Here is a 23,483-nt window from a genome sequence, read left to right on the forward strand (position 1 = left end):
CAGAGTTGAAGATGCTAAGATTTTCACTGGGAGTAACGAAGAAGGACAGGATTAGGAACGATTATATTAGAGGGACCGCTCAGGTTGGACGGTTTGGAGACAAAGCAAGAGAGTCAAGATTGAGATGGCTTGGACATGTGTGGAGGAGAGATGCTGAGTATATTGGGAGAAGGATGCTGAATATGGAGCTGCCAGGGAAGAGGAGAAGAGGAAGGCCAAAGAGGAGGTTTATGGATGTGGTGAGGGAAGACATGCAGGTGGCTGGTGTGACAGAGGAAGACGCGGAAGACAGGAAGAAATGGAAACGGATGATCCGCTGTGGCGACCCCTAACGGGAGCAGCCGAAAGTAGTAGTAGTAGTAGATTTGTGAGGAGGTCTTATGTGCTTTGTATATATGAGGAGGTCTTATATGCTTAGTATATGTGAGGAGGTCTTATATGCTTAGTGTATGTGAGGAGGTCTTATATGCTTAGTGTACAGTGCATCCGGGAAGTATTCACACCCCTTCACTTTCCCCACATTTTGTTATGTTACAGCCTTATTCCAAAATGGATTAAATTCCTTTTTTTTCTCATCAATCTACACACAGTACCCCATAATGACAAAGTGAAAAAGGTTTTGTAGGAATGTTTGCAAATTTATTAAAAATAAAAAACTGAAATATTGCATGTACATAAGTATTCACACCCTTTGCTATGACACTCAAAATCGAGCTCAGGTTCATCCTGTTTCCACTGATCATCCTTGAGATGTTTCTACATTTTGATTAGAGTCCACCCGTAGAAAATTCAATCGATTGGACATGATTTAGAAAGGCACACACCTGTCTATATAAGGTCCCACTGTTGACAGTGCATGTCAGAGCAGAAACCAGGCCATTAAGTCAAAGGAATTGTCTGTGGACCTCCGAGACAGGATTGTATCGCGGCACAGATCTGGGGAAGGGTACAAAAATATTTCTACAGCTTTGAAGGTCCCGAAGAGCACAGTGGTCTCCATCATTCGTAGATGGAAGAAGTTTGGATCCACCAGAACTCTTCCTAGAGCTGGCCGCCCAGCCAAACTGAGCAATCGGGGGAGAAGGGCCTTGGTCAGGGAGGTGACCAAGAACCTGATGGTCACTCTGACAGAGCTCCAGCGTTCCTCTGTGGAGATGGGAGAACCTTCCAGAAGGACAACCATCTCTGCAGCACTCCACCAATCAGGCCTTCATGGTAGAGTGGCCAGACGGAAGCCTCTGCTCAGTAAAAGGCACATGACAGCCCACTTGGAGTTTGCCAGAAAGCACCTAAAGGACTCTCAGACCATGAGAAACAAGATTCTCTGGTCTGATTAAACCAAGATTGAACTCTTTGGCCTGAATGCCAAACGTCACATCTGGAGGAAACCAGGCCCCTCTCATCACCTTGCTAATACCATCCCTACAGTGAAGCATGGTGGTGGCAGCATCATGCTGTGGGGATGTTTTTCAGCGTCAGAAACTGGGAGACTAGTCAGGATCAAGGGAAAGATGAATGGAGCAAAGTACAGAGAGATCCTTGGTTTAAACCTGCTCCAGAGCGCTCAGGACCTCAGACTGGGGCGAAGGTTTACCTTTCAACACAACAACGACCCTAAGCACACAGCCAAGACAACAAAGGAGTGGCTTCGGGACAAGTCTGTGAATGTCCTTGATTGGCCCAGCCAGAGCCTAGACTTGAACCCCATTGAACATCTCTGGAAAGACCTGAAAAAAGCTGTGCAGCGACGCTCCCCATCTAACCTTACAGAGCTCGAGAGGATCTGCAGAGAAGAATGGGAAAAATACCCCAAATATAGGTGTGCCAAGCTTGTAGCTTCATACCCAAGAAGACTTGAGGCTGTAATCGCTGCCAAGGGTGCCTCAACCAAGTACTGAGTAAAGGGTGTGAATACTTATGTACATGCAATATTTCAGTTTTTTATTTTTAATAAATTTGCAAAAATTTCTACAAAACCTTTTTTGCTTTGTCATTATGGGGTATTGTGTGTAGATTGATGAGGGGAAAAAAGTAATTTAATCCATTTTGGAATAAGCCTGTAACATAACAAAATGTGGGGAAAGTGAAGGGGTGTGAATACTTTCCGGATGCACTGTATGTGAGAAGGTCTTATATTCTTAGTATATGTGAGGAGGTCTTATATGCTTAGTATATATGAGGAGGTCTTATTAGTATTTGTGAGGATGTCTTATATGCTTAGTATATGTGAGAAGGTCTTATTAATATTTGTGAGGAGGTCTTATATGCTTAGTATATGTGAGGAGGTCTTATATGCTTTGTATATGTGAGGAGGTCTTATATGCTTTGTATATGTGAGGAGGTCTTCTATGCTTAGTATATGTGAGAAGGTCTTATATTCTTAGTACATGTGAGGAGGTCTTATATGCTTAGTATATGTGAGGGGGTCTTATATGCTTAGTATATGTGAGGAGGTCTTATATGCTTAGTATTTGTGAGGAGGTCATACGCTTCATATATGTGAGGAGGTCTTATGTGCTTAGTAGTATATGTGAGGAGGTCTTATATTCTTAGTATATGTGAGGAGGTCTTAGATGCTTAGTGTATGTGAGGAGGTCTTAGATAGATTGCTGTCACATGTGAACAAAGTAATGCAATTTCTAAATTTGATTTTTTTTTTCCCCTCTGGCTGTGTTTTTGTTGCAGAGATAGCTGACAAGATCTACAACCTATTCAATGGCTACACCAGCGGTAAGGAGCAGCAGACTGCCTACAACACGCTGATGGACCTGGGTGCTCCCACGCTGCACCGTGTCCTCTACCATTACAACCAGCGTTACGAGAGCTTTGGCGAGTTCACCTGGAGGTGTGAGGACGAGCTCGGACCCAGGTGCCAAATATTTACCATTCACCATTTACTACAAATCATGTGTAATACCCAAAGCACACTATATTTTATTTATATCTTATGCATAATTATCTTTATGTGACATGGTGGCGCAGTGGTTAGCACGGTGGCCTTACAGCAAAAAGGTCCTGGGTTCCAGCCCCAGGGCAGTCCAACCTCAGGAGTCGTCCCGGGTCGTCCTCTGTGTGGAGTTTGCATGTTCTCCCCGTGTCTACATGTGTTTCCTCCGAGTGTTCCGGTTTTCTCCCACAGTCCAAAGACATGTAGGTCAGGTGAATCAGCCATACTAAATTGTCTGTAGGTGTGAATGTGTGTGTGTGTGTGTGTGTGTCAGCCCTGTGATGGCCTGGTGGCCTGTCCAGGGTGTCTCCCCGCCTGCCCCTCAATGACTGCTGGGATAGGCTCCAGTATCCCCTCGACCCTGTGTAGGATACGTGGTTTGGATAATGGAATGGAGTATCTTTATATCTCTGAAAGCATTTTTGAATTTTTCCCACCGACCAGCCAGCCACTGGTTTCCATTCATGTCACTACAGTATGACAGTCAGCTTGTACAGACTTTTTTTTTTAGATAGGTATTCCATCACAATGAACATTTAGTGGCTATTATTGTTTATCGAAGTTAGGTTATCATTACAGAATAGTCCAGTTGAAAGCGTGGCTTGATATGAGAAGTTGTCTGGTGTCAAAATACATTTGAAGGCATCCGCACAACAGAATGTATGCTTCCGCCAAAAAGTAGTCCTTGAAAAAAAGATTGTTTTACAAGCAAAATTCAAATATCAGTGGACTTCTTCATGGTGACAGGAATGTTGTTCCTTAAAACTGAGAACGTAAGGCGCAATTATCACCTGCTAATTTGAGTTAAAGAAAATGGGGGGGGGGTCAAGAGTACAACACGCATTTTGTTTTTTTTTTCCAACACACACTTACGCTTTTTCACATATCTGTATGGGGACACTGATGTTAGAGTCAAAAATCTTTCCCTAACCCCAAACCCTAAAATGAACCCTAACTCTAAACCCAAGCCTAATTCTAATGCCTAACTTTAATATTAGAGCAAATCCTAAACACAACCCAGTTGTAGCCATAGCTGTAAACCTGACCCCTAGCCCAGAAGTAACACTTTTCCATGTGGAAAACCAAAAAAAAAGAAAAGTCCCGAAAGGCGAGTTGTTTGGGATTTTGCTATTCTTGTGGGGCATTTGGTCCTCACGAGTGTAGAGAAACCAGAACACACACACACACACACACAGAAACACACACACGCAACCTACTGTGTGCAGTGTTGCACTGCCAGTTCACCAGGGTAACGCAACCCTTTTCAAAACTTTGCTAATTTCTGCTTTGGTTGTCAAAGGTTAGCAGATGTCCCGGCTCCAGACTCCAAAGGACTGTCTCTGATTGTGAGGGCGTGTTCATGTGAATTACAGTTATGGGGCTAATTCATTCAGACTGACGGGGGAAGTTAAACTCAGCGACATCACTGGGTCCATTTAGCAACAACCAGGAAGGGCGCCCCAACTTCTGCCAAACGACGGCTGATGTAAAATCGTAGCCTAATGGTTTATAAAGAGAGTCATGTGTCTGATACAAATGGAGGTCGGTGGTCGATGGTTTTGCTACGGCAGGTGAAACTGATTAGCCAGTTCCCCTTTTAAATATCCCTCCCTCTCTCTTTCTCATTCCAAAGGACTACCCCACCCCACCCAACACCACCCACCTTTAAATTAAAGGTTGTTTTTAATTGGGACCATGCTGGAAAGAGGAGATGTAATTTAGGGAGTTGCTTCTGAAGCATTCCATTAAAACACACTTACATTAACAGCTCCTCAATTTAGTTAAAGGGGGGATGATTAATGTTAATGAAGAAAAGTGCCCTCGAAAAGAAGGCCAGTACAGAAGTGCATTCAAGGTGAGCGTTAGCAACCAGGAAGGAAGTATAAACACGAGTTTTGTTTAGCCAGCTCATCAAATGAACATTAAGGGGTTTCTATAGGTCTGGCTGTATGTCAGATGGCGGGCTGTGCAAGTCTGGGTGTGTTGGATGCACTCGGGCTATTGTAAGCACAGCAGCACAGCAGGCGGCGCTACTTAATGGCCTTCCAACGTTGAGTTTGTCCAAGCGCGCTGACAACTTCGCTGGCAGCCCCGAGCTGTCTGGTGATGTGACGTTATTTGACCTTTCCAAAAATACTACAGATATGACTGCGAGCAAAACAAAATAATAATCACTCAAAGTTTTGACTTCCTGAGGTTTCTGTCCATTGATATTGGCCCGGGTTCCTAAAAGCAGCGAAGATCAGTTAGGATTGAGATCATCCTGATTCGCTGGCTTTCGACTCAACACAGACTGGATTTATAGTTTGGGGGTGGGGGGGGGGTCCTAATTTTTAATACTTGACGTTTATGTTCTGACCAAAGCTGAGAAAAAAGTTTTGTGTTATTTTTTTTATTTTTTTTCTGTTAGTCCAGTCATGGATGATTATCATTAAAGTGCTTTTCATGTTGTACATTTTAGTTCAGGGGTTTACCCCCGACCCCATCCAGTCCCGTGCTTAAGTTATCGTCAGACCCCCTTTAGCCTGATGAGATACTTCCAGTGAACTTTATAAATGTCCTTATCTTCTGTCTACAATGACAACAGGTCCATGTTGTTTGTTGACCTCGGTGTTTTTGGCTTGCAGAGAAGGAATATGCCTGAACATACCTACACAACAGAGCTCTATGGTGAACAACAGTGCAGGCCGGGGCAATACACGCACACACACACACACGCACGCACGCACGCACGCACACACACGCACACACAAACTTGTGTTAATATCCTGGTGGGGAATAGAAGTTCATGTTAGGGTAAGAATCCCACTTCCCTAACCCTGAACCCTAAAATGAACCTTAACCCTAACCCCTCGTCCACAAATAACCTTTTTCGTCATGGGACAAATGTCCCCACAAGGTGGATGGTTTCTGATTTTTTTACTATCCTTATGAGGACATTGGCCCCTGTGAGGTTAGAAAGACAAGGACACACACACACACACACACACACACACACACACACACACACACAGAGGCACAAAACACACGTACACTACCTTTATAGATAACAGACAGAACTAGTCTACACATTCTCTCTCTCTCCCTATCCCTTTCTCTCTCTCTTTCTCTCTCACTCTCTCACCCTCTCCCTTTCTCTTTCTCCCTCTCCCTTTCCCTCGCTCTCTCTGTCTCTCTGTCTCTCTCACACACACACACACGCACACACACACACACACACACACACGCACACACACACACACACACACACACACACACACACACACACACACACACACACACACACACACACACACACACACACACACACATACTTGGCTCTCCCAGAAGTGCTGGGCCTACTATGAAGGACTCCAATTCATTGGAGTTTCCTTGTCACAAACATTGTAAGACCATGTAAATTTGATTTTCATTAGCCAATCAAAACACAGATAAGTCCCCAACATGGGCAACGAGTCAGTATAAACTCTTTTCGGCCAAGTAAGCAATATCTGGAAACAAATGAACGAAGCAATGTGGCTTTATCTTTCTTGTGGTAAGGGATAGTCAGATCTTCTGTTTTTAGAAACATATCATATCGCACTGACGAGACCGTTTGGCAACCAACAAAGGAGATATTCGTTGCTTTTTTCAGGCAACATTGCGTGACATTTTAACTGAAAACATAAACTCACCACAGCTCTGTCTCTCCAAAGCCTGACACTTCTTCTCTGGAGGCCCAGACCTTGTCATCGCCAGGGGAGTACCCATCATCGAAGGCATGCCGCTTGGCTGTTGATTTAGAAATGTTAGATGTTTTGGCAGGGGTAGCTAGAATCCCTGATCTTCACTATTTCAATCCCCACCGTGTCCTTGGATGTACTCTGCGGTCCATAATGAACTGAAATATAATTGATTTTTTTTTTATCTCTGTCTGTCTTTTTTCTTTATGACAGTCCCTCTAATCAGATGATTCCCTGCGATAATAAATATTGTTATGGTTGGAATTTCTCTCAGGAAATCATAATCATAAGCACTGTGAACATTACTCTTGGGTTGTTTTTTTTTTTTTTGTTTTTTTTTTTGTTTTTTGCTTTATAGTGGAGGGAAGAGAAATATACATCGAGTTAAAGCAGCAGTGCTTCTTAGCTCCTCATCTAGCAGCGACGTATTGGTTGCTGTGACATGGGATCGAGGGAAGGGTCAGGTCAAGATGGGAGTATAGGACCTCTAAAGGGCGTCCAGGTAGCGTAGCGGTCTCTTCCATTGCCTACCAACACTGGGATCGCCGGTTCAAATCCCCGTTTTACCTCCGGCTTGGTCGGGCGTCCCTACAGAAACAATTGGCTGTGTCTGCGGGTGGGAAGCCGGATGTGGGTATGTGTCCTGGTCGCTGCACTAGCGCCCCCTCTGGTGTATTGGGGCACCTGTTCGGGGAGGGGGGGGGACTGGGGGGAATAGCGTGATCCTCCCACACACTACATCCCCCTGGCAAATTCTTCACTGTCAGGTGAAAAGAAGCAGCTGGCGACTCCACATGTATCGGAGGAGGCATGTGGTAGTCTGCAGCCCTCCCCGGATCGGCAGAAGGGGGTGGAGAAGCAACCGGGATGGCTTGGAAGAGTGAGGCAATTGGGCAAGTACAACTGGGGAGAAAAAAGGAGAAGGAAAGATGTCTGAACAAAGCAACACGTACTGTATGTCCTCACAGAGCCTCTATAAAGGTAAATGTGAGGGGGGGAAACATTCCTCTGCAGGGCTTGTAAGAGGGTGGTTTACATTCATTCCCTGGCAGTCACCTAGGAAGCACTCCTGATAAAATTGCATTCCCCCACAGTATTTTTTGTCCTCTTGCAACGATTTGGTGACAATTATCAAAAGTCAAATAAAATTTAAATGATTCAATGCATTCAGTAGGACTGTCACAAGCTGCAGTAGCTGTATACATGCACTTTGTATGTATACAAATACTTCTAATAGAAGTATATATAAACTGGATAATGTCCATTTTCATAAAACAATTATGAACTGGGTATTACCTTTTGAAATGCAGTGAACACACTTCTCAACAGTTTACCTGCTTGAGCTTTATCCCTCCTTCGGTTATACGACGTGGAGCCAGGCCAAAGTCCACCCACTGGTGTTGCAAGTTTTATTTGGCTATAACTCTTTAAAAGTCGTAGGAAATAGCAGATAATAGTGGTGGTAGTTAGAGAAAACAGTCTTTACGTTTCGGAATCCCACAGATGAATGGTTAATAAAACAGAGGAATTAAATCATTTGCGTCTGAAACGAAGGTGCTATGCCCTTCCACCCCCTGGTACCCCGGAGGCGGGGGGGGGGGGGTCCTCCATCCACAGAGGGAACACATTGTCAGTCATTTTTATGTTTTGAAGTCATTTTTATGTCATTTGTTTATGTGGTGAGCTGCAGCCAGTCGCTCTATTCTGTTTTTGAGAAATTATCTGACACGGCACATAAGTCCAGATTCATAGCACCTTGGAAATTGCAGGCCTCATTTGACACCCGCGTCCTCATTGATCACCTCCTCTCACAACCCCGTATTTCTGCACGCGTGTGGGCGCCTATGTAGAGATGTGTGTTTGTAGTGCATGTATGCGTGTCTGTGCGGTTGCACGTGCGCATGCCTGTGTGTGTTTGTGGGTCTGCAGAATGTACCCGGTTGTTCTAGGAGGTGTGGGGAGATCTCCTCACTCACACCGTACCTCAGAAACCATTTTCCGCTCCTATACATGCACCAGGATTTATGGTGACAACCGTTGCTGTCGGGAGCCTGTGAAATGAGCCCCTGCTTTCCAGAGAAATTAAAGCATAACAAACCACGTTTTCTTTTCTTTGTTTTGCGCAAATAAATATCCAGATTTCCTCAAACCACGGAAATCTGTGGCAAAACATTAGGAACATAATAGGTTTCAGAAAAATGATATATGGCAACATGGTAGCACTTTGCTGCTACCGACACGAGAGTTCCTGTCTGAAGACAGAATGTCTGAGAAGACTGACATCATTAAAATTCCATTAAGTTTTTTTTTTCTCCATAGTTTCCAGGGCAGACAATATTTTATAATGTGGATATTGAAGTTGCCATTAGGGATCACTAGACAGACATCTGTAAAGAGAGAGAGATACCCTGCTGGGTGCCCCTACATTCATACGACAAAAATAAACTCGGAGTCCAAACTTCATCCAGTGTCATGTGCAGAATACTGAGTTTGCTATGTGTGCTCATTGGCTAGCTGAAAAATCCAGACAGCATGCCACCATCTCCACTGTCTGTATTCATAAAGCTACATGCAAACTAGGCAGGAAAGCCCAAAACATCCCAATATTCTGTACATGGAAGGTGGTAGATAATGCTGCATGATATGCGGGGTACAGTGTAGAGGGAAAGTGGTGCATCTCCTTGTCATACTGACCTTTTGCAGATGTATATTTTTTGAGTGATTGTTAGGTGTGGTTTAGGTAGAGGAAGTAAGGTTTGCAGGGCATTATTTTTAAAGCAGTCGACCCACCGAACCTAAAGCTTTGTCAAACGCTATGAACACAGGTATACTGAACTCTGGTGTATCTCCATAATGAAGTCATGTGGCCTTTGTTCAACTATTTCCTCCGTGAGACGTTTGCCAAAACATGGCACGTAGATGACATCATCACCATTACGGTCATCTTCATCGTTATTCAACGCCCCATTAATCATTATCGTCGCCATTCTTTGACAAACACATGATCTCAGATGAGCATCATCACTTTGTCATCATCACTTCATTACTGTCATTATCATCCATCTATCCATCCATTTTCATAGCAGATTTCCGGATTAGGGTTTCGGATAGTGGAGCTTTCCCAGACAGTCAGGCAGCCCTTTCCCCAAAAACTCCCTTCTGCTCTTCCTCAGGAGGATCCCAAGGCAATTCCCAAGACAGGAGAGAGATGTAATGACCCCATGTGTGTCGTGGGTCTGCCATGGAGGCTCCTCCCGGTTTGGCTGGGCCTCAATACGAAACAAAAACCCTTTGTCATCCTCACCTGGTGCCGCAGTACTCCTAACCCTGTCATAAAGGCTGGGCCTCACCATCCTATGTGGCTTTAAGTCACGAGACACAATTAACTGTCATCAATGTCATCATGAATCTGTCCCTACTCTCATCCTCATGTCTGCTCATTACTACCAGCACCACCTTTACATTCAGTGCACCCAAACAGGTGTCCGTGATCATCAGTGTACACACTTAGATAAGTGTATAGAAGTTTGATGCGTGGGCTTTACTTTCACATTCCAGATATTAAACTGATTTGAACAGACCGCTAACAGGAAAGCCATAACAAGACAGACCCAACGAGACAGCGAGTATGCTGACATGCAAATGATAAATCAGATTATAAAAGAGTTATCGCTTCATGCCAATATTTTGATTATTGCGTACACATGGATATTGGTAATACGATTACTCTGACAGCCGTGTCTACATGATTCTTTGCATAATCGCTGCGCGCTCCACTGAAACAACTTATTAACTGTTTCCCCTGATCTGTCCTCCCTTCAGCCTGTGCAAAGGAAGGGTTTCAGTCATTTTCATCGATACACACTTTGGTTTTTTTGGAGTTATTGCAAAATCGGCTGACAACAGCATTCATTTTAGTATTTATAGCAACTAAAAGTAGACGACGTCATCTTCAACTTGCGCAACAGGCCACTACGATCCCTGGCGGCCATGTTTGTTGTCATCCGGGGATCTGCGACCTCCCCCTGATGTGCAGTTTCAAAAACCACAACACGCCAGAGTAAGATGTGAAACTTTGAATGTGTCCTGGAGACCTTATTCCAGTTCTGGAAATCAGATAAAGGCATTCACATGAGCATTTCAACAATCACAGAGTTACCCTGTTCACGGCATGTACCGCACCAGCAACATTTCATCAAATCTATTCATGGAAAAAAAAAAAGTTTATTTATGAAGAGGAGCATTTTTATATTGTGGCTGCAGAAAGAAGATAAACTGGCCCGCAGTTTCCTGTGACTGCCAATAGAGTATGTTAAACTCATGGCTGGCGTGTCGGTGGTCTATCAGCACTGTGTGCCATAGCTACGGTGACTTGTGTGTCCAACAGACTTGCAGCTTGGCAGATTGTTGGCATCACCGCGTAGAGGTGCTGGTTTGGCTGCCGGACGAGGCAAAACAGTGTCTGTTGAATGAATAAAACCCTCTCTCTCTCTCTCTCTCGCTCCAGTTCCTTGACTCTCGCCAGTCACTCCCTTCGCCTGTCTTTCAATTCAAGGGCCAGACTGGACTTAATTATTATTTATGATATCAAGTGTCCCTATGTTTTTTATGTGACCTGTCTGCCTCGTGTTACCAAGCGCTGGACTTTTAAGCTGAGCTGGTTTGGCTGGAGGACAGGTTGAGGCCATGTCTCAGGAATTAATCCTTGTCTCCTCGGCTTCCGGGGTGGGGTGTTACAGCCGTCCCTCAGCCTCTTTTTGCCACTATTTTCACTTTCATCAGTCACACCCAATACACTCTCGGAAAAGGTCTTTAAAAATATTTGTACCTTCTGGGCTACAAATATTGTGGCTGGGGCTGTACACTATACAGGTTCAGTACAGTACCCTTTATTGCAAGTCACTTATTATTGACCCTTCGTTTGTCCAAAGGTACAGCTATGTGCGCCAAGTGACCAAAACGTACCTTCAATGGTACATCTGTTGGAAATGTACCTTTGTGTACAAAAAATGTGCTCCTCTTGCACCTCCAACTTTGGAATAAAACTGTAATAATACACCTTGGCAGGTCTGTTGAGTACTGCAGCAGTCAACAAACAGGTGGGTTTTTCGTTTTTGCCACAGCATGGCGCCGAGCAAAAAAATTGCAGTAGTGTGACTTATGCACTGTACGCCGTCTGATGGAGCTGGAGGTCGTCAGTGCTCAAGTTTGCTGCAGACATTCGACCATTTCCTCCAGTTTGTCGGTTCGACCCCTTTACTTCAAGTCCAGCGGTCGAAGCAGGCTTATGGTAAATGGACTTTATATATATATGGCGCTTTTCTCGGCTACTGACCACTCAAAGTGCTTCACAGTGGCTGCCTCACATCCACCCATTCACACACGCATTCACACACTGATGGTGGAGGCTGCCATGCAAGGCACCAACCTACTCGTCGGGAGCAATTAGGGGTTCAATGTCTTGCTCAAGGACACTTGGACACACTCTCCGGAGGAGCCGGGGATCGAACCGGCGACATTCCGATCACTAGACGACCCACTCTAACTCCTGAGCCGTGCCGCGCTGGGTTAGGACCTTTCTTGGCCCGTCATACCGTCACTTTTCAGCTCACCATCTTCCCTGTCGCCCTTCACTGTCCCTCCTAACAAAAAAACAAAACGCAAAAATCTGACAAACAAATGTCTTGGACTGCTCAGTGTGAAGACGGTGGAATCCATGGAGTACAGTAAACTCATCAGCCCTCCATTTGAGGTTGACGACACAGTTATATGTGCTCACTCATATAGGGATTGATTTCTACACCTGTTTCATGAAAATAATGAAACACATGCACGCCACCATATGAGCACACCCTGCTCTAGCAGCAGATAATATAGTTTCAATGAATTTAACTGCCTCCTTTTTGCAGTAATAAATGGGTTTCTGGTTTTCAGCTGTGGCACTCTCTGCAACGGTTGCCGGACGGCATTAACTCATACTGAGGTTAAGTGCGGGTGTTTTTATCATTTTGTAGGATGACTGATCTAACATAAGCAACACGCACACACACCGAGTGCGCATACACACACACACACACACACACACACAGTTATTACGTATACGTGGTTTTTAATTACTTTTTGTTGGAGAGTGGGTTTTTATTCCAACTTAGAGGAACTAAGCAACTGTTGTCAAAGTCTGCAGTGTGCGTGTTTGAAAACACACATGCAGAAACACACTGTCGAACCCACATGCACAGAAGCAGCAACAGACACGCACGCACACAAGCACGTACACACACCCACAGTTATTATATGTGGTTTTTTAATTCCTTTTTGTTAGAAAGTGGGTTTTCATTTGAACTTAAAAGAACTTTGCAACCATTGTCAAAGTCTGCAGCGTGCATGTTTGAGTAAACACATAGATGCTGACTCACACGTGCACGCACACACAAAGCGATAATCTTCCATCTCCTTGGTTCCCTGCAGGAAAGCTGGCCTCATCCTTTCCCAGTTAGATGAGCTTTCTATTTGGTGCAAGGGTCTCCTCCAGGAGCCCAAGATCGGCCTGCGCCGCATGACGCTCAAGTTCCTGTCCTGCCGCTACACCGACACCAAGGCTTTCGGGCTGAACTGGGTGGACCTGGGCCAAGACCTACGCAAGGCCTGCGACGAGCAGATGCTCACCGTCATGTACAACGACTACGGCGAGCCCAAGGAGCTTTGAGCGAAGGTTCATCAGTAAAAAGACCGGTAGGCTTGTAGGAAGATAATATCTGTTTTCCTTTAGGCTTTGTGGCACAGATCTGATATTTTCACAGCTGTCCTAATAAGGAAAAATCAAATTCTACTTGATTTTTTTTTCCTGCGGCAAGTCAGCTATAAACAGCTCAAATCTGTGCCATAAATGGATCATAAGCAGCCCCTTTGTGCCTGTTTAAACCCAGATTTAGTTAGTCTTAGAATTTTTTTTAGCCTCCTTGTATAACAGTGGTCATGGAAAAGGCACAAGGTTGGAAAATACGTGATACTTGATCTGTGTTTTGTCACATCTCCATTATGCTTTTCAAAAATTTGATTGTGGTTCAGACTTTCATTGTTTTGTTTTATTTTATTTTATTCTATTTTTTTTACAAAAATTTTTTTAAGATTGATATTGTAGGATAAAGGATATGAGAAAATTCCTGACAAACAGCTTCGGAGGAGTTCACTTTTTAGGCTTGACTTTTAACACTTGGCTTTCTTAATGACGAATTTACGATAAAGGAAAAAATGACCAGCAGATGTCTGGACATTGTAGCTGAACTTATTTGTGGCTTTGGTCCAACTGACACTTTGTAACCATTGGCAGTGGCCTGGCCAGTACTTATTTGATGCACACTTCTGGTTCGTGTTTAGGATATTATGAATAAACTGGCCAGCCCGTTGCTGAGGCTGGTGAGGAAAACCCACTTTTTGCCAACAGTGAAAAATTTTTTGGTATGTCTCGCCTACATATAATGCCTGGCTGAGGAAATCTGCCTATTCATAAAGACATTAAATTTAGCTCTACTTGTTTAATAATAATATTTGATGTTTTGCCCTGAATAATAAAGTCAATCTCATCACATTTTTTTTTTTTGCAAACCCTCGACTTCCCATTTGAACACAGAGATATTTGAGCAAAACAATCTTGTACAATGGAGTGAATTGTGGGAAAACGGTCATTTCATGACATCAAAGAAGGTTGAATCAGTTCATCTGGATACAACGTTTATTGACAGATACGTTCCATTGTATCTGTTTAACGTATACGTTAGACAGATACACAGACAACAATACACAGACGGATACAAACCAAAACGTATCTGTCAGTAAACATTGTATCCAGATGAACTGATTCAACCTTCTTTGATTTTCTTACCTGGATTATTGAGCATGCATCACGACGTCATTTCATGACAGTTGTGTCAAAGCCTTTATTTTACAAACCTTTCCACATTTTAATCAGAAAGGAACAAAAAGGCTGTGGGTGTCCAACTGAACTTAAAGAGATTGTTAGATGCTTTCTTGCCGAGAGTCATTTTGAAACACTAGAAATTCCAAATCCAATCCTGTACATATACTTATGAACTTTTAATAGTATAACTTACTGAATGTAGTATTGTAAGTATGCATTTATAATTACACAGTTAGCCCTGGTCTTTTGCATCAAGACAGGCATCACGTAGAGATCCAGCCGGGCGAGTCGTGCACAGCGTCGCTAGACATCAAGAGTGAAACTTGCCAAAACTATGCGACAGTATTTCACTTTCATTTAACATTCTCAGATAACACTAAAGCTCACTAATCAATCACGTCAAATGGATCATTTCTATCTCAGAGTCAAATTAACATTTTACAACCAATTAACATTTTATTATGTTTGACCTTATGGTTTTAGAAAACATCTTTGAATGTTTTTTTTTCTTGAGTGGATATACTACAAATCTTTTCATTAATGTGCAATGTCCATGCTAATCAAAGATTGATGTCAAAGAAATGGTAATTTATTTCTAACATGTCTCCTGTGAATACTAAATAAACGCTTGTAGATATTTGTATAGGCAGCAAAGTATTTCATAAATGCACCATATAATAGCACAGTAAGGTGGTTTTCTTCTGTAAATAACTGTACAACAGGTGATATTTTCCAACATTAACGTGTACGTTCTACATCTTAGTGTATAGTCTTATATGGTACTGTAATTTCTGATGTGTATTTTGCCCATCGTATCTTTGATCATGTCATCCGCTGATTTACATTGAGACATGTTTCTATTCAAAGAATTTTGCTCCAAAATCAAATATCCTCAGTCTGATACAAGCTTGAACAAAGGAGTTGATAGTGGAAGATAAATACCCAATAATGATTAAATCATTGTACCAAGTTCATGGCTGACAAGATGATAGTACTCTTATTGTGTCAAGGTGAGGATATTTAGTTTTGGAATAAAACCCCTCAGTTTTTCACATTGTTGATAAGCTCAGTGTGTCCTCGTCTTTGCATTTATTTTGTCATTTAATATTCTTAGATTTGTTACGCAAGATTATGAAAATGTCATGCTAGTTGACTGGAAGCATTAAGAGAGACCGAACGATGTATTTCAATCTCTATTGTGAAGGAAACGTAAGGTTGAGAGGACACCATCCATCTACTATCTGCATGTTTTATTATGTCCATACAGTATATGGCTAATATAATGTCAACTTTTTAAAATTGATCTTTGCTATTCCAAACAACAATAAAGACTATAGTATGAAATGTGGCTGTGTGATATCCTGTGCATATTCTGTGGCTGCTGGGACATGGATTCACTGCTTTCTCTGGTTGCTTTTTCCTGCCCGAGACCCCAAGCCAGCCTGTCCTTATCCCCTAATAATAACCATTAAGTGCAATCAACCCCAGAAAAACCGAATACATCACACAGACAGTTTAATCAAAGAGGCATCCGCTTGTTGATTTGGCACATCAACATTGCTGAATTTGACAGGGGAAAGTTCCTGAACGGGTCTGCACATTTGAAAGAGGTGAGAATTGTGCAGCAGCTGACATGCGATCAGTGTGTGAAGTGTGCGAGTGCAGTTGAGTACAGTTATTATGTATACTGACTGACATGTGATAGGCAACAGGAAAAGCCTTGGCTGGTGACAGTTCACCTGTGTTTGCATAGAAGCCCAAGAGGTCACTCATCAAATCTCATTTGGTACGGGTGTCCGGGTAGCGTGGCGATCTATTCCGTTGCCTACCAACACGGGGATCGCCGGTTCGAGTCACTGTGTTACCTCTGGCTTGGTTGGGCATCCCTACAGACACAATTGGCTGTGTCTGTGGGTGGGAAGCCAGATGTGGGTATGTGTCCTGGTCGCTGCACTAGCGCCTCCTCTGGTCAGTCAAGGTGCCTGTTCGGGGGGGGAGACTTGGGGAATAGCGTGATCCTCCCATGCAGTACGTCCCTCCCATGCGGTACGTCCTCCAGGTGAAACTCCTCACTGTCAGGTGAAAAGAAGCGGCTGGCGACTCCACATGTATCGGAGGAGGCACGCGGTAGTCTGCAGCTCTCCCCAGATCGGCAGAGAGGGTGGAACAGCAACTGGGACAGCTCGGAAGAGCGGGGTAATTGGTGGATACAATTGGGGAGAAAAGGGGGGGGGATCCCCCCCAAAAAAATCTCATTCGGTAGTTTAGCAAGGTTTTCGACAAACCGTGTTCCCTAAAGCAACATGTAGATTCGTGGGTCCACAGTGACAACTTGAGAAAATGTGCTGTTGAAACATCGTTTATTGAATTGAATCTATAACTGAACCGCAAAATCTATTTCAAGCAGTAGCCAAGCTATGAAAACACCAGAACAGATTCTGCACACACCTTTCAGTTATTTTGAATTGATTGATTTAACTGATTACCCGTTATTGGTTTCAAATGGATTAGGGGCTCTTAAGCAATTATTCTAAACTAAAAACAACCTTAATTAGAAATCAGCAACATACTTCTGTATGGTTATTGCCTTTAAATTGTGTATATATGTGGGGATTAATCAGCCTGCACAGTCTGATAAGGCTGCTTTCACAAGCACACCCTGCTGCACTGCCAAACATAATATTGTCGCTCTAATCACATTCCATATAGATGCATTCCCCCAAATAGCTACACCGACACAGATTTCCATGTCTGATGAGAGACAGGTGTGGTTGTTTCTCTGCTAATTTTGCAGCTCGTCTTTAAACTTCACCTTTCGAGTTCAAATGGAAATGTTTAATAGGAGGAAAAATGCCACGGGAAGTTCTGTAGCACAAAGCTTTTTTTGAAGCCAGATTGATTACTGACATATTTCAGTTGTCATTTTTCCTTCCTGTGTACTGGATACTACTTCTGCAACCTGGAGCCTGGCCGACGGCTGGATCCTCACAGATAGACACAGAAATGGAAAAGACTGGAAAGTCAGCCTGAAAAGATGTCTTTTTTAAGTCTGGAAATGGGCGTTTAAATCTTCCTACTGGCTTCTTTTTTTTTTAATCAAATCTAAATCCGTACACAGCTTCGCTGAGGACAATGCACAAAAAAATATAGTTCCCTTTTTTACTTTCACATCTAATTTATAGTCAAGTTTGGACAATGGAATCAATAATAAAATATGTATAAATAGACTCCGAGTCATATTTGGTCAGAAAATCAAATTGCGTGTATGTATGCATATGTGTGTGTGTGTTTGTGTGTGTGGCCCCACTCTGTCTGGGGGGGGGAATCATATAAAGAAATTACTTTTTAATCTGAGCAATTTTATGTCCACAAAAGACGGTTAACCTGTGGATCAAAACAAAGGACACAATGTAACGCAGTAAAAGGATCAATATAAAGATGCTATTTATTTCATTTAAAGTATAAAGTAGAGTATAATATTTCACAGAACATGATTACACATTGATAGTAAGGCATTTTACATGGGGTATTTTACAGCATGAATTCTGCCCTAATGGCTACGGTCGTTTTTGACATACATGCATACGGGAGATGTTGCAAGTCTGGGTGTAGCCCCACAGAAGCATCTGACATGAAGATGGAGTTACAGATGAGTTTCCTAAAACCACTGCACCACTTCTTTGTTTTTTTGTATTTTTGGGTTTTCTTTTTCGGCATAGTTGTGGCATTGGACGGCATGTAATGGAAAGTGATTGGAAAGATGGAAGACACGCAACTGGCTCAATAGTACAGGCGGACTGAAAACTCACAATATCGTACAAGTAGTATGCGGTGCACAGATCTGCTGAACACCCAAATGTAACAATAGAGCCTCATTTTGTTGAACTTGTGTCTTGGGAAACGGATGTATGCAAGTTTAAAATACCTGATTTGACCCAATGTGATCTGTTCTGACATTACGAAGTCGCCTTACACAGTATCCTCACACATACTTTCAGGAAGCCCCGGGTAGTTGTGCACTGTATTGTACGCAGGGATGACTATAATTGGATTTGTGATATGTCATATAGTGTTTACTTGTGTGACTAGTGATAACATGATCTAATAGATGTTAGTGCTCATCCAAATATATTAGTCTATACTTGTTAGTTTTTACAGATAAGTATCCTTTTACTGTCCTACTAGCTGCAATCTTTTCCAGATAGCATCATTTTTTTTATTGTTCTTAGGAAAATTAGATACACTCTAACTGCGAGTTGAACTCTTCACAATAACTTTCAGCTCGTTTAAGTCTGGCTTGAATGCAGAATTCCGCTCTTCGGCTTTTGTTTCCTTTTTCTTTTCTGTTTTTGAAGAGTCGCAATATTGAGAAATTGTGATTAGGTGCTTATTTTTAAGGGTGTTTCTGTGAACCTTGGTAATATTTCAAAGCAGTTTATCAGATAAATTATAAAGGCTCCAGGATGGTTATACTGTGTTAAGGATTTAACTGAGCAGTCAGTAGGGAAAAACTAACCAAATAAAAAAAAAAAAATGGAAATGGCCTCAACCATGAGGAGTCACAACAAAAGGAACCGAATATGAATAATGACAGCAACATTACACTGAACACACATCTGTATTTGGGCTTCACTATGTCTGAATGAAGCACTTTGGGCTACCATTGTAGTTCTTTCTCGCATGACAGTGTTTAACACAGTTAGTAGTAATAGCCCTTACTATCAGGAATGTGCATGGATGATTTGGGAGGAACAACCAATTCCAGAGAAGCACTTGAATTTATTCATAATGGTGACTTGATCCACTTTTTGATGACTGGATTCATAAATGAGCAAGGAAAAAAAATCAACTCTGTTTGACCTAAACCTGATTGTTTTACCGTGTTTAGCCACCAATAATAACATTGTTTCTGTGCCATTAGGGGTTAAAACTATAATTTTCTGCTCTTGTGCAAATCCAGCAGTGGAGATAATCTTCATTTCTACATAAGCAAAACAAAACATTGGTCCATCAGATAACGAGGTGGATATTATTGGCTGGACTGAAGCAGAAATGAGGGGGAATTGTGCACCTTATGTCACTTTGATTTGATATTTTTGACACTAACACCGCATTATTAGTTACAATGGGGCAAAAAAAAATATATTGGCGCATGAAAACTCTTGGGGAAACTGCACCCAACCTGTGTTACAAAAGGCAAAAAACGCTGTTGTGTTTCTCCAGCTTCATCGTGAAACTCTGTGTAACACATCTTCAGGGTTTTTTCTTTTCCTCCCTGCCTTTCGCTCTAGCATCACTCCTCCTCAACCTCCTTCTTCCAAGTGCTTGGTTTTCCTCTTGTTCTCCTCAGCGTTCGGATCCCGACAAGTGCATTCATCCTGATTGCAGTCCACCCCAAACTGGATGACCTGACAAAAATGAAAAGAAAAGAAAAAAAGCATAACATTTAGGGGCCTGGCATCCCAAAGCCGTCAGAGGACTTTCAATCTTTAATAATAGCATTTACACAGGAACACAAGATCTTACTTACTTTATGACATCTGTATGGCACAGATGTCATTTTTATAAAGGATGACTCAACACAGAAAAAGTCACATTCCGTTCGGTTTCTCCCCGTTAACGGCAGCCATGAGATGACAACCATGAGATGATTTGTTAAAAAGAAAAAAGATATTTTTATACCTCAGTAAAATCCAGCCTGCTTTCCACTGGAGGTAAATGGAACAAAGGATGAGGTAAACACCATGATACGAAAGATTTACTTGTATATTTCTCTTCAAATGCAAGTGATTTGCAAGAAAACAGTCAAAACCATTTGAACAAAGAGCAGTGTGTTAAGGAAAAGCAGTAAAGCAAAAAGATAAAAAGAATTAAATGTCAAAACTTTGGGGATACGCACACTTGGAAGTGTTGCTGAAAAGTGAAAATAGTTCAGGAGGTTTCCTCTTGGGGTTGCATCTTTTACACAGTAACGCGGACAACTTTTCAAATGGCAAAAACAGAACAATGAAAAAAGTAAATGTGCTCCTGTTGACCTATCAGCAAATGAGCAACTCTGCCTTCACATCGCCGCTCTGTTTGTGAAGATACTGAAGGTAAGGACCGCTTTGTAATTCAAGCGTGGTCTTAGCGGAGTTTTGAATTTCCTCACAGTTTTCAAAGGGGAAGCATGATGTCACCCCCGAGGCCGATAAAGCGCATGATGTCAAACAGTTCAACATGGCCTTTGAACAGCGAAGAAGAAACCTTGAGGGTCTTAAGGGGGTGGGGGGGGCATGCTGCTATGGAGGTGAGCGGATGAACACATGTTAAGAATCAACAACAAGGAGCTGCCAGCTCGTGTCTAGGAAGCGAGCCATCACCGCAGGTTGCAAAATAAACTCTGGTGCCCCGCAAAGCAGTCAGTTGCAAGAAATGTAAACATTTGCTCCTTGAGAGAAGGAGCGAGAGGAAGAAAGAGAGAGAAAAGGAGAAAGAAATGAGGAGACACTGTCATTGACACGAAGCACAATTGTGTGACTTTGTTTTGAACAGAGCGCTACGGGATCATTGTCTTAAGCTAGGAATGGAAGCAGGTCTAGTATTTACTGCGCATTTCCAACTGAGCGGCCAACACTGCACATTGTTTACATCATATCCTGACTGGACGCTTGATGCTGAGGTTGTAAAATCCATGCTTAGGCACATTCGACGGAGCTAAAGTTAGCTCGTCTGTATCGTTTTTAGCTAACAGACAACCCAGAAAAGAGAGCCGACACATCAGAAACACCTAGAATCAAAACATTGATTCGTTTGAACCTGTTAAAGGTGATAGATGTCTTACTTGCATCTCTGTCTGCAGATGAAACTTATATAATTAACTTGATTAATATCCATAAAATGATATGGCTTAAAAGAGTACCCTCCTTTTATATTTTTATGGAGATACCAATTTTAAAACATATTTGACTACTACTGAAAACGTGAAACTCGAAAATTATAAATTGGCAAAACAATTTGATTATAGACATTTCAAATCTACTCCAGTTTAGCTGACCCTAAAGTTTTTTTTGTTATTTTTCTTTCCTTTCCCTAAATGTTTCTATTTTCTATACATTTAAATTTATTTTTATACTGTGAAGTATACATACAGCAACATTTATAATGAAAAACTGTCTGGAACATGTACACTCCCTGTACTGAAAGAATTTGAACTTACTCAGTAAAGTTGCAGAAACAAAAAAACCTGCATCTCTGTCGATGGGTGTTTCTGTGAAAGCCTACCTTGAATGAAACCACATGGACAATACCAAGTGACAGAATACGAGGGGGAGGCTAAGAGAGAATAGTGGTGTGGGTGCAGAAAAATATACATATAGTTTGACAATATTCTTACCAGTGAGGATTATAATGTTAATCAAAAATTTGCAACTCTTTAGCGGTTTACTACAGCATATATTTTTAGACGCACTCACTTACAAATATTTGTGGAGGAGTCGCACACCCAGAATCTACACAGATGGTACAGCTGAACGTGACAAAAGCCGAGAACACACTAGGAGGCTTTTAAAGCCCTAACCGACCGGGAAAAGACTCAGCGTCACACATTTAAACGGTAGAACGAGTCGGATTTTCCTAAAAATCGATGTATAGACTCATACAAAAATAATCCCTCAATCATCACTTATGACCCACTAGACATCTGTGGTGGTGTCTGTATCTGCAGAGACCCTGTCCTCTGCCTTTATTTTCTTATTTTGCTGTGTTCGGGACGTTACTGGGCGTTAGTTAACCTTTGGGGAGCGGGACCAGGTGCCAGATCGAGATCGTAAGCACGCATCCAAGGGGAAGCGACAATGGCAGACACAGCGCCGAAAAGACGCAAATATAGCGGGACGAAATGCCAAGTGGACCCAGCTCTTCCGAAACAGGAGGGAATCTTTCACCCGCTGGGAAGCCCTGAAGGAGAGGATGGGGATGAAGAGTGACACGGAGATGGCCTGTACACTGGTATGTGTTCTGGCTACTGCGGTCAGGGGCGTGTCCTTCTGGTGTCGTTGAGCCGCGAGGGCGGGGGGGGGAGGCAACCTTGAATGTTGTGTTTACAAACTGCAACCGACAAATCCTACAAAAAATTTTCAGATTACAGTGGTAGACAAACACACTGGTTACGACTGCAGTCATAAAGGTGCTCAGACTCAACGATGAGCTCAGACTTGTCCAGATCCCAGCTGCAATTGATCAAACATCTTTGATATTTTTGTGACGGCTCCAGCTGGTTGGAGGCTCCATCGGACAGCAAGTGATTTGAATCTCAAACCCTCGGTCATGATAAGGGCTCATTTATGCTCCCGTTACGTCCGTAAATAGATACGTCCGTTTCAAATATTTTAAACATCACTGCCCACATACTTCCCATCCGTGATTTACGTTGGTATGGTTGTTATGCAATAAATCCACGAAAGGGCAGTTCAGAGTTCACTTTCGAGGTAATGTGTCTATGCTCCTGGAAATTCACACGAAGAAGAAGCAGACGAACAAGAAGCAGCAGACGAACAAGAAGACAAAGAAGAGAGCAAACGGCAACTGTGGAGGAGATCATGATCATGTATCTGTTAAAACAAGAGGCAGCGGAGTAGACGGCGGTGGTCTGTGCGGCCATTACATACATCGCGGCATGTGGACGGAGAATTCTTCTCCCTGATTTTACCTATGAGAGAAATTGACGACGAACGCCATTTCCAATACTTTCCTCAAAAGTGCCGCCATTTCTTCCGTCTTTTTGTGTCGCTTGGCTGGTCGCGCGTGAGCTATTAAATACACTGCGCAACACTGCCCCCACGACTTCCGGTGGTACTGCTCCTTTTGTACGGATCCGCAAGCTCCCAGAAAACGTGCAGAAATACGGACGAAATGA

General features: G+C 42.7%; 2 protein-coding genes across 2 annotated transcripts in view; one reads left to right on the plus strand and one right to left on the minus strand.

The window, feature by feature from the left end:
• Positions 1-13,375, plus strand: part of astn1 (astrotactin 1) — a 552,260-nt gene extending 538,885 nt beyond the window's left edge. The window contains exons 23-24 of the mRNA XM_056292697.1: positions 2,686-2,869; positions 13,138-13,375. Of these exons, the coding sequence (XP_056148672.1) occupies positions 2,686-2,869; positions 13,138-13,375 (422 nt within the window). The remainder of the gene's footprint in view (positions 1-2,685; positions 2,870-13,137) is intronic.
• Positions 13,376-18,036: 4,661 nt separating this feature from the next.
• The window catches only part of pappa2 (pappalysin 2), a 125,654-nt gene continuing 120,207 nt past the window's right edge, over positions 18,037-23,483 (minus strand). The window contains exon 28 of the mRNA XM_056293861.1: positions 18,037-19,995. Within this exon, the coding sequence (XP_056149836.1) occupies positions 19,891-19,995 (105 nt within the window). The 3' untranslated portion in view covers positions 18,037-19,890. The remainder of the gene's footprint in view (positions 19,996-23,483) is intronic.

Source organism: Lampris incognitus, chromosome 14 (assembly GCF_029633865.1).
Source record: "Lampris incognitus isolate fLamInc1 chromosome 14, fLamInc1.hap2, whole genome shotgun sequence".
NCBI lineage: Eukaryota > Metazoa > Chordata > Actinopteri > Lampriformes > Lampridae > Lampris > Lampris incognitus.